At 35.2% G+C, this 16146-nt stretch overlaps 1 protein-coding gene across 1 annotated transcript in view; it reads right to left on the bottom strand.

Annotated features, from left to right (window-relative positions):
* Positions 1-15011, bottom strand: part of KCNU1 (potassium calcium-activated channel subfamily U member 1) — a 117035-nt gene extending 102024 nt beyond the window's left edge. The window contains 7 exon segments of the mRNA XM_058193984.1: positions 1990-2065; positions 3919-3994; positions 5768-5879; positions 6640-6730; positions 9417-9478; positions 13863-13964; positions 14796-15011. Of these exon segments, the coding sequence (XP_058049967.1) occupies positions 1990-2065; positions 3919-3994; positions 5768-5879; positions 6640-6730; positions 9417-9478; positions 13863-13964; positions 14796-15011 (735 nt within the window).
* Positions 15012-16146: the final 1135 nt, after the last annotated feature.

The following is a 16146-nucleotide window of genomic DNA, read 5'->3' as shown; positions in this document are numbered from 1 at the left end:
GAATCCTAGTGGATGATCACTTAAGTATGAGCCAGCAGTGTGCAGCAGCGGCAAAAAAAAGCTTGGTATAAATAGAGGCATAGAATCAAAATCACTTGAAGTGAAGTGAAGTATTAAAACTGTTTTATAAAACCTTAGTAAGACTACACCTGGAATACTGCATCCAGTTTTGGTCACCACGTTACACAAAAGATGTTAAGACTTTTTGAAAAAGTGCAGAGAAGAGCAATTAAAATGATTAAAGGCCTAGAAGTAAAACATATAAAGAAATGTTGCAGGATTTGGGTATGGCTAGTCTAGAGAAAAGAAGGACAAGGGTGACATGATAGCAGTATTCCAGATTTGACGGGCTGGCACAAAGAAGAAGGGGTCAACATTTTCCAAAACTCGTGTCGTCATGGCAGCATCATGTGACGTAACAGGACTTTTTTCCCCTTTGCTAAACTGGGTGGGGGCAGGGCCAGCACGTGACACATCCAGCCCCCAGGCTGCGAGTTTGACACCCCCGGACTAGAAGATTTCCAAGATCTTCCCTTCTAGCTCTGTTCTGAATTGAACCAAATCTCATTTTTGCCTAGTCTGCTGAGATTTAGCATGTTGTGTGAACTATACCATCTCCTTAAACTATGATATAGTTTACCTAATTGAACAAAAGATGATGTGCGAATAGAGTAACTGTGTTTCATTAATCCAAGTTTAGAACATGCCAACCTAGTCAGTGAATATAATAGAGAAAGCATTGAGGAGGAGAATCATGTTAATTCAGGAAAAGCCTTAACAGATGAATTTCAATAGAAGTTCAAAGTTGTTGAACATAAAACATTTGGGATTTTGAAAACATATTGCAAGCATCACCACAAATGGGTGTCAGGACAGATACAAAATGGCAATAAGTCTGAAATAAGAGCTGTGTAGTCAAGAAGAGATGCTCTTGAATATGCAAATATTTGGCATTCAGTACTCAGAAACATCAAATAAAAATTTACAATGTTTCTTATGTTACTGTTTTAAATGAGCCATGGTGGTGTGGTAGTTAGAATGCTAACTCACTACTCACTCCAGGAGTTTGATCCTGGCTAGCTCAAGGTTAACTCAGCCTTCCATCCTTCATAAGTTGGTAAAATAAGGATCGAGATTAGAGACGACTTAAAGCACTGTGAAGCGATATATAAGTCTAAGTGCTATTACTATAGCACTAAAAGAGTCATGGCTAGAGTGCGTATTGCAGTCTAATTCTGCTCAGTGCCAGGAATTCAGTCCTAACCAGCTCAAGGTTGCCTCAGGCTTCCATCCTTCTGAGATGAGTAAAACAAAGGACCCTGAGTCAATATGCTGACACTGTAAACCACTTAGAGAGAGCTGTAAAGCACTTTGAAGTAGTATATAAGTCTAAATGCTATTGCTATTAAGCATTCACTGATCACTACTTCTGCCAGCATCTATAGAGCAGGGGTGAAATGCTACCAGTTCGCTCTGGTTCGGGCAAACCAGTAGCAGTGGTGGCGCATGGTTTGGCAAACTGTTAGCAGTGGCAGTGTGAGGCTCCACCCACCTGCCTGGACATCATTTCTTTCAGACTTTAACTAGGAAGTAACCTGTTTTGGACCCTCTATACACACGCAGAAGGCTTTATGCATGCACAGAGGGTCTAAAATCAGACGTGAAGATGGCACACCTGCTTGCTCTGCTTTTGCACACATGCACCCAGCGGGCACACTTCCAAATTGGTAGGAAAGGTAAGTAGATTTCACCACTGCTACAGAGAAAAATTCTTGGATCCAATGTAAGTTAATGTCACTCAAGTTAAAAGGTATTTTAGGGAACATCACATGTTAGTATAGAATGCAAGCAGTTTCAAAGTTAAACCCTGCAGTTTTATTTGAATGAAACTACATTCCATCATGACATTCAATATGAAATCTGCCTTTACTGTTAAATAACCAGACATTTGCTTGCACTGGTATTTTCATCAGGCATCTTGATACATACCCAGTGAAGAAATCCTGCAGCTGTGAGCCAGGTACTGACAAATACAGCAAGAAGTTTGGACAGCTTGATTGCAGTACTGAACATGCAAAGAGAGGGTTGATATGGATGAGTTTCAAAGGAATAGGTGCAACATTCAACTCCATTTAATCCTTTGAGGATCTTCCAATAAAACTATTAATTAATGTTATTAACTCAAGTAGACATCGATTGATTTATTAATTGGATTTCTCATTCTGTTTCTGGCCCTATAGATCCCACGGTGACCCATGGAGGGAGAAAACTAATAATAATATCATAGATACAAGGTTTTCTTTCCCTTTTCTGCTACCAAAAGGAATCAAAGCATTAGAGATCTTCTATCATTGTGGCAGAGTTTGAATTGCTACAGTTCAGATAGAGTAGACAGTTTGTCCTAGGTTCATTGTACTCAATTATTTTAACTTACCCCGGTCCTTTTTTAATAAAACACTACTACAAAGCAATCTCAGTAGTAGTTGTATATGCTGTATAGAATTGTTGGAGTGTTGGAACATCTTCAATTTCTAGAGGCAAGTGGTTCCACTGATTAATTGTTGTAATTAGTTGTAATTGTTCTCCTTAGTTCTAGGTTGTTTCTGTTCTTGATGGAAACTGATCAAGGAGAGAATCAATCTGGAACTAAGAAGAAATTTCCTGACAGTTAAACAATTAATCAATGGAATGACTTGCCTCCATAAGTTATGAGTACTCCAACACAGGAGGCTTTTAAGAAGAGATTGGACAACCATTTGTCTGAAATAGTATAAGGTTTCCTGCCTAAGCAAGGGTTTGGAGTAGAAGACCTCCAAGGTCTCTTCTAACTCTGTTATTCAGTTTGTAATTTCCCGATGGAGTTGCTGATGGCATCAAGAGAAAATTCCACAAGATGAATCTGAAATCTAATTGAAATCATCAGACACCCAAAAATGAAGTATCTTAAATCACCCAACTCCCATGTTTGTTTGTTTGTACATGTACAGCTCCCATATCTAAACCCAGGAAAAAAAATCCATGCATAAAAAGTAAAATGTTGGATCTATTTTTTGATAATGCAAAGACAGATAACATTGCATTAGTACAACATACTGCAGATGGAGTTACAAACCAGAGTTTGTTTTGACCAACAAGTAGTGGAGAGCAACAAAGGTATGGCAAAGGTCTAACCATGAGCAAGTAAAATGAAGAGCCATGAGCAAACAGTAAAACTGTCTTGCAAGGTGGACTTGAGAAAACAAGAAAACAGCTGGGAGATGTTAAATGGAGGTAAATTCTGAGAAGATTTGATATGATTCTGGATAACGCATTTTTGGGGATGTTGAAAGTGAACCAATAGGAGTGGTCTAAAAGGGAATTACATGCAGGAAAGTGCAAAATAAAGTTCAGAATGTTGGAGAAGTAGGCAACCCAGGAATAAAAAAGATTTTTTTAGTGGAAAGTGCAAGTGTGAAAGAAAGAGTGGCAGAACTTGGGGTGGAGTGAAAAGGGGGATCAGTCTAGAATTGCTATGTAGCTACAAACAAAGTCCAACTTTCCTTGAGTGTCGTTACCCTTATCTAACTCTAAACTAGTACTGTTGGTTGACAAGATTCTTGTGCAGAGGCTATAGCAATAGATCAGTTTAATTGAATCTTCACTGGTCTTTTGTACGTGACTGCAAGAGAGATTATTAAACTTCGATAGATGACTGCATAGGAAGATCTAAAGTCAATTTTACTTAGCTAATCTGACCAGGGTTATAAACCCTCTCTTCAAATTGGGACAAAAGATACCAATATATTTGGAGATGGAGACAACTTTGATTTTTCTCTAGCTGACCACTGCACAAAAGCCAGTTGGAAGCAAAAAAAAGAGAGAGAGAGAAAGAGAGAGAGAGAGTTGGCTTACTAATGACACAAATAAAAATAGTCTTACCCACTAGTAGTGATTTGGAGGAATTGCAAAATTTTGGGAAGTTCCATCAATCTCAGTGCTTTTAAGAAGCGTAAACCTATAGAGAAGGAAATGAGGAAATAGTGAAACTGTGTTTTTTGTTTCTGGTGATTGAAGTATGGTGAAATAATGCATACCTATTTAATTAATTTCTAGATAGTAAAGGGTATTATTATCATTTTCCAGAGAACGTTCCAATTGTTCTCTGTATATGCCAAAGTGTTCCTTATCTTTTTTGTATTTTGTTCTGATGGCCACCAATCTATTTTTATAGATTTTATAGGTATGGCCACCAATCTATTTTTATTCCTTGTTTTCCTAAATCCTGTTCAGACTTTAAATTTCCACTTTCATCTAATAGATCCAAGTATCTTACTATTTTATTTAAGTCCAATACATTGGGATAGATTATGGCTTCCATCATTGATATCCAAACTGGAACTTCCATATAATGATTTTTCTTTATAACATTCCAAATATTGATCAAAGCATTTCGCACTAGATGATAAGGAATTACAGGGGCCACTGAAAGTACTGTTGCTAAATTTATATAATGAAGCACTAGGGCAATCCAAATTATCACAAACATGGACGGAAGCACTAATATCACTTATCCTAAAGGAAGGTACAAGTACATAACAAATCAAGAACTACCGGCCAATCTCACTGCTTGATGTAGACTATAAAATTTTTGTAACTATAATAACTGAATTTTTTTTTTAATGAAATTATTAATTTGGATCAAAATGGATTTTTGCCAAACAGACATATAAGAAACAACACACGGATGATCACAGCATATTAGAATACTATGAGGCCCAAACGGACAAGCAGCTGGCATTGATGTTTGTGGCTTAGAAAGTGTTTGATAATCTAAACTGGAACTTTCTTATCAACCAATTGGAAATTATGAATTTTGGGGAGAAATTTACAGACTTAATTAGAACAATTTATTTGAAACAATCGGCTAGAATAATAATGAACAGTGAAACAACAGAGAAGATTAATATAACTAAAGGGGTAAGACAGGGATGTCCCCTGTCACCCCTATTATTTATATTGTCTTTTTGTTGTTAGTTGCGAAGTCGTGTCCGACCCATCGCAACCCCATGGACAACATTCCTCCAGGCCTTCCTGTCCTCTACCATCCTCTGGAGTCCATTTAAACTCATGTCTACTTTAGAGATATTATTAATACAGATTAGAAAACAAACAAACAATAAAGGGTTTGAAAAAAAGGAAGAATATAAGATCCAAGCATTCACAGATGATCTAGTTTTTATCATGGAAGTTCCTTTGGAGACGGAAACCATCTTGATAAATGAAGTTGAAGAATTTGGTAAAGTAGCGGGGCTTAAAATAAATAAGGAAAAAAACTAAAATGTTAGCAAAGAATTGTAGAAAAAAAACAACAGGATGAATTGTAAAGGAAATTCATTCCTTTACAAATTGTTAAACGGGTGAAATATTAAACTGTTAAACGGGTGAAATTGTTAAACGGGTGAAATATTTAGGAATATGGTTTATAGCAAAATGTTCCACAATAAAAGAAGATAATTATGACAAATTAACACAACAAATACAAAAAGATTTAGATATCTGGGCTAAATTACAGCTATCTTTAACAGATAGAATAGTCGTAATAAAGATGAATATATTACCTAAATTGTTATATCTATTTCAATCAATACCAATTAGGTTAGGGAAACAATTTTTTGAATGCCTAAAAAGAATGATAGGTAAATTTATTTGGTGGGGGGAAAAGCCTGAATAAAAAGTAAACTTCTGCCGGACTCCAGAACCAAAGGAGGCAAATGAGGTGTATACTTACCAAGCCAATTTTTTCCTAGATAGAAGGCTATACAGACTGGAGTTATGGTGAAGAAATCCACAATGGAATTAAGCTCCAACCAGAATGTTAGCTTGTCACTTGCTGCCAAAAACTACAAAATAAACACAAAAGCAAACAAAATCACAACACTGCACATAGTCAAAGATAATGAAACTATTCTCTCCCTATCTGGTCTTTTTGCTTCATGATGTGATCAGACTTCAAAGAGTAAGAGGTAATGTCAAATGAGGGCCCACAGTCTGAGTGATATATTTATTTATCTTTATTTATTTTTCTCACAGACCTATCTTAAATTTAAAGTAGAAAATTAATAGTTCTATCAGTGTAATAATTTGTCAAGTCTTATTTTGTACTTTGTACTTTTAATCTGCATACTTCTCTAAACTAATACAATTTTGTATTCATTGTAAGTCTCCTTAATGTGAGATAGATAGCAAATAAATTTAATAAATATGTAAAGTAACTTTGTCAAAAAGTGTGCTCATTTTCACTGATAGATATATTACAGATAGATATATTTTTCTACACATTATTTTAAAAAGTACTCAAAAATTGGAAGAAGATATGCACCAAGACAAATTCCTTGTGTGTCCAATCATACTTGAACAATAAAAAAAAATTCTATTCTATCTATTCTATTCTATTCTATTGTAAGAATGTGAAAATTACAGAATTTTCTGTAATTGCATTTCTATTCAGTTGGCTTAAGGAAATGAGAAATAGGCATGTTTGTATGACAATCTACATTGCATTGCAAATTTAAGCAAATTCCTGAACCATTCCTAGATCTCTCCCTCTTATTCTCTTTCTCCCAACTCTTTTAAAATATTTTAATTGCAAATATTTCTTACCCGCAATCCAAAATGCAGAAGAAAAAATAAATTAAAGAATAGATCGATCACAATTGTCTGGTCTTCAAAGGCGAGACAAAACTCTTTAACACTGTAGTAAGGGGGAAATTATTGTTTATGATTTATGAATAATCATTGTTTATATTAAGACAGGACTTTCATTAATTTTTTGAAATCAACCCATAGCAATTCTTTACAATCCAACCCAAAACAATCAGCTTGCATATTTCATCAGAACAGCATTCCTCAAAAATGTTTTAATAATCATTAAGAAAAATCAGAGCAGGAAGAGAATTGGAAATTAGAACTCAGTCAAGTGTCTGATTTCATTTGTAAGAAATCTACATGTCTTCATGAAATTCATTACTGGGAGATCAATTTGTGTGTGATTGAATCTAAATCCAGATATGTGGACTCTATCAACAAACACAACCACCCTTCCATAGTTCCTGGCCAGGATTCAAATCATTGCCCAGAGAGAGAAGGGAGCTGTTTCTTAATCTGGAAAGCCTTTGTCATAGCAAAGGAAGGAGCCAGAGACTACACAAAGAAGGAGTTTCATATATGCCCACATCTGAGCCTAGAAAGCTTAAAAAAAAAGAGTGAAGAACAACAAAGATGATTAGACAGCTAGAAGCTAAAACATACAATGAAATTTGCAGGAACTGGGTATGTCTAGTCTAGAAAAGAGAAGGACTAAAGGTGACATGATAATGGTCTTCCAATTTGAGGGGCTGACTCAAAGAAGAGAGGGACAATTTATTCTCCAAAGCACCTGAAGGCAGGACAAGAAATAATGGATAATGTCTGATGGAGATTCATAAAGGTTATTTATATAATAATGTCACAAAATGCATGTCATCATTTGCCCCTCTTTGCCTCCCTATGGATTCCATTGGAAATACAGATTATGCTTCATACACACACACACACACACACACACACACACACACACACACACACACACACACACGTTGGCTCCTATACAAAAGAGCACTCCAGTGTAAAGCCTTTGATATTAAAATGATATAACTGAATGATCTAAAAGCTGGCAGCATTCGAGCCAAGCCATATTCACACTGTATGCTGCAGAATATCAACAAGTAGAATTTCAAATTTTATTTGACATTTTTGACAGTTTCCACATTTTGTGTTGTTGACAAGTGAGGAATGACAGAATGAAATTGCCAAAACTGGTTTGATTTGCATTTTGCAAAATGTTGATGCTGTTTTTTTTCCAATCAAGTAGTGGAAAAAGAAATCTCGTGTTTGAAAAATGTGGCTTATATCTTTCAAAAGTGAAAGATGTTCCAGCTGTAAGTATCAAAAAGATATGGTAGTTGTTTTCACCTCATGGTGTACTCCAGAAGCTTATGTGTATACACATCCTGAATTTAGGATACTGACCAGTTAAATGCACAACTTTAGCAGAATATGTATATTGTAATTTAATGCAAAAGTACTAGACTTAAAAGAAAATTACAGGTAGTCCTTGACTTACAACAGTTTTAGCAACTGAACAAAGTTACAATGGCACTGAAAAAAAGTGACTTATGACTGTGATCAAAATTCAGATGCTTGACAACTGGTTCATATTTATGACCATTGCTATGTCCCAAGGTCATGTGATCACCTTTTGCAACCTTCTGATAAGCAAAGTCAACGGGGAAGCCAAATATACATTAATATTTAGATAGTGATAGTAGAGACAAATACATTAGAGAGAGGCAGACAGAGAGACTTAGAATTGATCATACAACTATTCTTAGGGATATGAAAGAATAACATCACAGATGCTTCTGATGATGAATCCGAGTTCTTTCTTTCCAATTTAATCATAATGGGATAAGTGCAAGCAGGAATAAAATCTGCCTAACATCTCTCAGCTTTAGAATTTTGGAAGATGACTGAGCTTTTCCTTTGTTTTAGAACAAAACATTCCAGATGTTTGTAACAGCATGGGACTCTCCTCTTGCAGTGCTTTCTGGAATGACTGCATGTCTATATACCACTCTGTCAAACACTCATATTAGGAAGTGCTGCAAAGCAGCTGCAGAGCCTCTGCAGAAACCTTGCTGCTTTGAATATGCAGGGCATTTCTGCAAACTCAGTGACAAAAAAGCTTCTGAACTTCCATTGCCCCTAAACAAACAACAGCTTTTAGATCCAGACATCCAGCTATACCAGTCTGGTGTAGTGGTTAAGGCATCAGGCTAGAAACCAGGAGACTATGAATTATAATCCCACCATAGGCACAAAACCAGCTGGGTGACTTCTGCTAAGGCTAGTCCTTCTCTCTCAGCCCTAAGAAGCAGGCAAAGGCAAGCTACTTCTGTAAATTCTTGCCAAGAAAACTGCAGAAAATTTATTGTTGTCTACAGTAGATGGCAGTATCTGGCCAAGTTAAGCAGGATAAGATCTGATTCATACTTTTATGGGAAACCATAAAATTCCACGGCTGTGGGCTAGATTGGAAATTAACCATACACAAAATAGCACACAATATCCTAGGAGGAAGCAACAGCAAATTGATTTTCTATTCTTACAAGAAAATATGCACATGAAATAACTAGGGGTTGAACTCAATTTAATTTAGTATATGGTAAGTTTAATGTATTTCTGTCCATTGATCAAATGGCTTTTTTTATCAAAAGAAAGGAGGGGGAGAGAGATTTTTAAAAAGTAACTATATTTTGATAAAAAATTAACACAAGAAATAAAATATGTTTTTTTAAAGAAATACATGTACATAGGATAAATTACAAGGTTCTAATTACCTGTAACAGTTGATGAAGTAAATGATGAGTGACCCAATACTAAATAGGAACACCAGTATTACCTAAAACAGAAACCTACGTAATTAATTCATTCTTTATTTGCCAATCTAATTCAAAACCAGAGGTTTCTAGGATTTCTCATTTTTCTAAGCTCAAGGCCATATTTGACATTTAAAAGACCCTTGGTGATGCAGTGATTAGAATGCAGTACTGCAAACTATTTCTGCTGACTGCCAGCTGCCAGCAGTTTGGCAATTTGATTCTCACTAACCCAAGATTGATTCAGCCTTCCATCCTTCCAAAGTCAGTAAAATGAGGACCCAGATTGTTGGGGCAATATGCTGACTTTGTAAATGGCACTGTGAAGAGGTACATAAGTCTAAGCGCTATAGCTATTGTCTCTCTTAATGGAACTCAAGAACTACTGGGTGGCAAAGAACCGGAAGCATCATGGTGAGACTGGCTGGAAAATAGCAGGCTCTGACAAGCCTTGAAAAAAATCCAGCCAGACAAACCACTGTTGGGGTCTTCGGATGGATCCATCTTGTAGGGACGGTGAAGAAAGAGAGGCACCTCGGATGACTAAGAGGAACAGGCAAGTTCTTCAGAGGTCAGAGGAAACTCTTCGATCCGGCAGTCGGGGCAGCAGCCATTATGACTATCACAAAGCTGGGACAGCTGGAATAAGATTTGTGCAGGTGTGGTGTTTTGGACGGAGTATTGGTACTGGGTGAATGATTGGCCAACTCACAGATAAAAAAAGAAGTATCTTAAAAATCTTCAAAAGAAGTCCCAGTGAGGAAATATTAGCTAATTGGCATTGGGAAATTTTAATGAAGGGAGGAGAATAAAATGGAGTTAAAGCACTAAAGTCCAGAATGGAGCTTGATATTTGGATTGGAAATTGGATTTGGAGATATTAAAATTATTATAAGAAAAAGGAATCTGAAAGAAAATAGTTTCTGAACAAGATTGAACATAATCTTAAAAGTTTTGGACTTTGAAGGAACAGCAAAGAAAAATTCAAAATAAAAAAGCCTTATAAAGGAAATTTTTCAGTTGGATTTTAAACTGGAATGTGGGATATATAAAATTAAGAAGAGAAATAAGAAACTTGAAAAGCATTTGATAAGCAGATTTAATACACAAATTGGATATTTTTGTGACTTTGTTGATTTGAAACTTGTTGGACATCTGCTGGCAGAAAAAAAAGCACTACAATGAACAATTTGAAATCGGGGGAAAAATACAGTGACCTTGAGTTACAAGAGCCATGAGAAGTTTGGAGGAGGATTTGTCTTCTTTTAAGCTGTTTGATCTCAACAACCAACTGAGGTGGAAAATAACAAAACTGTAAATTGGAGTTAAAAACAAACCAGAACATCAAAATGTGGCAGGAACTAATTGAAATGGTTAAAACGATGCGTGTATCATTTAATCTTGATAGAAAATGAGAAATTGTGTCAAAACATATTCAATTGGATAAATAGGATAAGCAAGAAAAGAGCATTAAAGATAAAGACATTGATGATGAAAAATTAAATGATTGCATTGGGAGTAACAATGAAAAAAAGAGAAAGGATAGGAGGAAACAACCCACAAAAAAGAAGCAAACTAAGGGAAGAAAAGGAAAGGGGAAAAGGCTAGAGGAAAATGTTTTTAATGATTACACTGGGATTAACAGTGGCAAAAATAGAGAGGATAGGACGAAGCAAAAGAGAAAAGAAAAGGGGAAAGGATTAGGCACAAAAAAGTTTAATAATTACACTGAGATCAACAGTGGGGAAATAAGAAAAGTGAGAGGACAAAAGGGGAACAGATCAGATGGGAACTTAGGGCAAACTAGAGGAGTAAAGGATTTAAAAGTCAAAGGAAGGATACAGAAGAAAAGACATAATAATTATAAAAAGAAAAAAGAAAATGAGAGAATGGGATACAGGGAGGAAAATTTTAAGAGGTGGATTGCTGGATGGATCAAGAGAAAATGGTTAAAAGGAATAATTAATGGAAAGGAGGAAGGGTAATAGGATATATACCTATAGTTATAAGTGAACTGTATTATTAATATTTGTGATTGTAACACGAAATAAATTGTGTAATACAAATGGTAGAATGGAGAAAAACAAGGGAAAGGGGGAAAGGAAATATGCTTTATAGTTATAGAATCAAATGAATTGTATTAATATCAGTATTGTAAAAATTGAATTATGATATAAATTGTGAAATACAAAAAGAATGGTAAAAGGGTTAATATGATCTTATTATGTATTTAGAAGGGGTTAAGATATGGAACGTCAAATGAAATTGAAATTGAATAAAATATTAATAGAAATTAAGAAAAATAAGATGATTAAGAGATTAAGATAATGTTTGCATCTGAAAAAGGTGGTGTGAAAAACAAAACTGAAGAAATATATTGTTTTTGATAAAATGATTGATAGGGAAATAAGAAATGATAAATTGGTTTGTCATAGAAAATAATTGACATTAAGAGATGAATGTGAAATATCAAGCTATAATAAAAAAAATAGAAACTAAGGATGGAAATGATTGTTTAAATTAAAGGGTTTCAATAGAAAAAAGGAAATAAGAGGAAACAAATTGATGATAATTTACAAATATGGTGAGTTTGAGAAATATATGTGCTAAATGTAGAAATAAGATAATAAAATGAAATAAGATTAAGATTGGAGGTTAGGGCAGATGATAATATTGATTATAAATTAAATATTAAGTAGAGATGAAAAATAAAAAAGTAGAAAAAAATAATATTATGGCAGAAATTGAAATATATAAATTATATTTGGGAAGTACTTATGTTATAAACTGTAAATTTTGACTCGGTCAATACTCTATCCAGAAAAAATGTACTGTTTATGTTTGTTTGTTCGTTTGTTTTTAATTATAATAATAATAATAAAAAAAGAACAACTAGGTGGCGTAAAAATAAAAAAAATCTATTTCATATCCTCCATTACCACTCCATTACCACTTCAATATAATATACATAAAATATAAACCACTGATTATCTCCAGTTTGTTACAACAATTTGGCCACTCTTAAAGTTTTCAATTAAATAATGCAAGCATTAGACTCTCTCTCACAGCCCTAGGAAGGAGGCCATGGCAAACCACCTCTGAAAAATCTTATTAATGAGTAGTCTTTGGTGCACTTTGAACTTGATTCTTTTCTGGCAAACATTTCATTACCCAAACTAGGTAATGAACATCATTAGTACTGATAATGTTACCTAGTTTGGATAATGAACGTCTGCAAAAAAACAACCAAGCTCAGAGAGTACCAAGGATTTCTCATTTCAGATCTGAGCTAAAATATTCTTTTCTATGGAAATCTTGACAAGAAAACCATAGACTTAGTCCAATAGCTGTCCAGGAATCAAAACACTGATCTTAAAAAAGGAAAGCTACATTTGGAATGGCCAGAGGAAAACATACAGGAACTGAGAGAAATGTGTTTGAAGATGCTTATATAATTAATGTTCTTCAATATTAATTGCAGTGAATCAATCATCTAAACAGGCTATCTTTGCAAGTTAGTCTTTCAGATATTTCATGTGGGTTTTTTTCAGAAGGTGGCAGCAATTTAATTCCTGAATTGATGGTACTGACAATCTTTTTTTTTTCACCTACCAAGAGTATCGCCACTCACCTGCTTAATCAATATTTAAGTCTTTCCTCAAAATTTAACTGTTCTGTGAAGGGTTTGTCCTAGTTCTTTATTTTATACACCCCTGTTGTTAAGCTGATTTAAGAGCAAAGCAAAGTCAAATATGGTTAAAATTTGGATGGAAATTAAGGTATTGCTAAACTAGGAAAGTGGAATATCCTGGATGAAGGCAAAGGCAGATTTTTGTCCTATTTATATATTTTAAAAAAGCAACAATCCCATAATGTCCATATCCATGAATTCATCCAGAGTTGAATTCAATTCAAATGAGATTTGACATAATGTTTCACATGTAATTATAGTAAATACATAGTCATTCTCCCTTTCTATATGCATGTGTTCACCTGGATTCCACTTTATGATAAAAATATTCCCCATTGCCTTTAGTTTTTTTGTGTTTATTTTTAGCATGTAAGGTACTTGAAGGAATAGACCTATTAAACCTGTTTTAGTAACACCAGAGCAGTAAGCTTTTCAGTCGTTTATTTTTTCCATGACATCATTTCATTTTAAGTGGGTTACATGAAACCTTCTCTTGCAGGGTTTGGTACCACTTTTCTTCCTGCATTTTTATAAATCTTGGGACACCTTTAGACTTGCTGATGCCTGTCTCCTGTGCATGGTAAATTCTATTTTAGCAACCTAAGCATTGACTCTTGTGCCTAATCATCAAATACTGAAATAATCATGAAATCATTCTGCAGTATAATTACTGAATATTCACCTACAATATTTAAGCCACCTTTAAAATAACTCACCAGAATACGGCCTATAGATGTCTGAGCTGAGATCATCATTACCACCCTGTCTTGAAACTTTCCTTTCCAGAAACTCAGCAATTTCATCTTATTGGTAAACAACTATCAAGATAAAAATAAATGTTTAGATTTAACACAGCTGGTCTACATTAAAATAAGGGTATTAATTAATTGCCTTCTGTGTGCCTCTTATATGGTGTAGGGCCAAACATTTATTCTGGAATTGCTGTCAAACAGATTTATTTAGTTATTTGGCTACTGCGCAACCAAAATTCAGTCTCAATACTACTCATTTCCATTGATTATTTTAGGATTCCAACAGAATACCAAAGTTGGATGGGGCCTTGGAGGTCTTCTAGTCCAAACACCTGCTGAGGCAGGAAACCCTATACCATTTCAGACAAATGATTATACAATCTCTTCATAAAAACTTCCAGTGAATTATGAACCATGAAGTATGACATCTGGAAAGGAAGGGACAGAAAACCCCTTAAAAAAACCACCCTCAACTGAAATGCCAATCAGAGTGTTATATTAGAAAACAAAATCAGAAACCTATTTCCCAAAAAGAAAATTAAATGTTACAAGGAAATAACCTGATCTATCATTTTATAATTTATATCCTACTTCTTCCTAAATTTGGTGAAATTCAAATGATGGTAAAATAGAGTTTGTTTTCTTCAGGGGATGGAGAGTGGGTGTCCATAGGTAATTAGGGAATACTATAAATAAGCAATGAATATCAAATGAATACACCAATAATATGCAATCAACACACTGATTCTACATCAGAATTCTCAGAAAAGCCCAAGATATTTCACTTCCTTTACATGTAACTCTCTGATTTTAACTTCATGAGTAAGGTGTGCAATGTTCAGATATATAATCCTAATAATTCCCAGCCACATTTTCTTTTTATGACTTATAGAGCACACTTACCTGAAATTGAATGGAATATCTAGAGAAGCACCTATGTAATGTGTATCGGATTACTCTGACCATCAAGATGATAATGATACCTCCCACAAAAATAAAGAGACAAGAAGTGATAAAGGCCAGCTGGACATAATCAGTGCAATGGCTTCCAAATTGTTCAGACCAGTTGTCGTTGAACTGAGAAGTTCTTAGGACTACTGGCTTGTCGGCCATTTTTTCCACTTCCTTTTTGTTCCCTTGGGGAATTCTAAGAAATTCTATTCCTTTGCAGAATGTTTGTGATGTCACTTCCACTATGCAAACCATGTCTGTGTGTGTGAGAGAGAGGGGGGAGGGAGGGAGGGAGGGAGGGAGAGAGAGAGAGAGAAAGAAAGAGAGAGAGAGCTTTTAAATCCACAAATGATGGGTCCTTGGTGCTCTCTGAACTGTTGTCTTGCAGATGTTTCATTACCCAAACAAGGTAACATCAGTGCTAGTCCAATGATGTTACCTAGTTGGCAAGAAAATAACCAAACTCAGAGAACATCAAGGGCTCCTCATTTCAGTCCTGAGCTAAAAATATTCTTCTTTATTAGACCCTTTATTAGAAGTATCACGCAGAAACCACAGGCTTGAAAAGAAAATTAGTTTCCCTTCAGATGTTTTGTAAAATATGTCACTATTCCTATCTAATTGACAAACAGACCAAGGCTTCTTCTCTTTATATTCATTTACATAATTTATATCCAAGGATTATACCCAGAGATCACTTCATGAAAATTCATGGCTAATAAAGAAGCAATGGATGGAAACTAATCAAGGAGAGAACCAACTTAGAACTAAGGAGAAGTTTCCTGACAGTGAAAACAATAAACTAGTGAAATAACTTGTGTCCAGAAACTGTGGGTACTCCAATTTTTATGAAGTGATTGGGCAGCCATTTATTTGAAATGGTATAGGGCCGTGATGGCGAACCTATGGCACATGTGCCAGAGGTGGCACACAGCACCCCCTCTGATGGCACGCTAGCCGTTGCCTCAGTTCAGCTCCACTGCACATGCATGCACACCTCCCACTGGCCAGCTAGTCTTTGGGTCATTGGTACAGAGTGTCCTGCTTGAGCAAGGTTTGGATTAAAAGACCTTCCAAGGTCCCTTCTAATTCTATCTCCCCCTGACCTGGCACTTCTTGGAATCTTAATATGTTTTTTACTTCTCCACAGCTCCATTAATGTTTTTTAGAAATACAGAAAGAATTAAATACAGAAAGAATTAAATACAGAAATACAGAAAGAAATACAGAAAGAATTTCCCCCGGTACCTGGAGGAAACCGTCTATCTAGACCCGTTCCAGTCCGGTTTCCGGCCCG

This window comes from Ahaetulla prasina, chromosome 9 (assembly GCF_028640845.1).
Source record: "Ahaetulla prasina isolate Xishuangbanna chromosome 9, ASM2864084v1, whole genome shotgun sequence".
Taxonomy (NCBI): Eukaryota; Metazoa; Chordata; class Lepidosauria; order Squamata; family Colubridae; genus Ahaetulla; species Ahaetulla prasina.
Note: the sequence above shows the minus strand (reverse complement) of the source record. Positions and strands in the feature narration are given on the sequence as shown.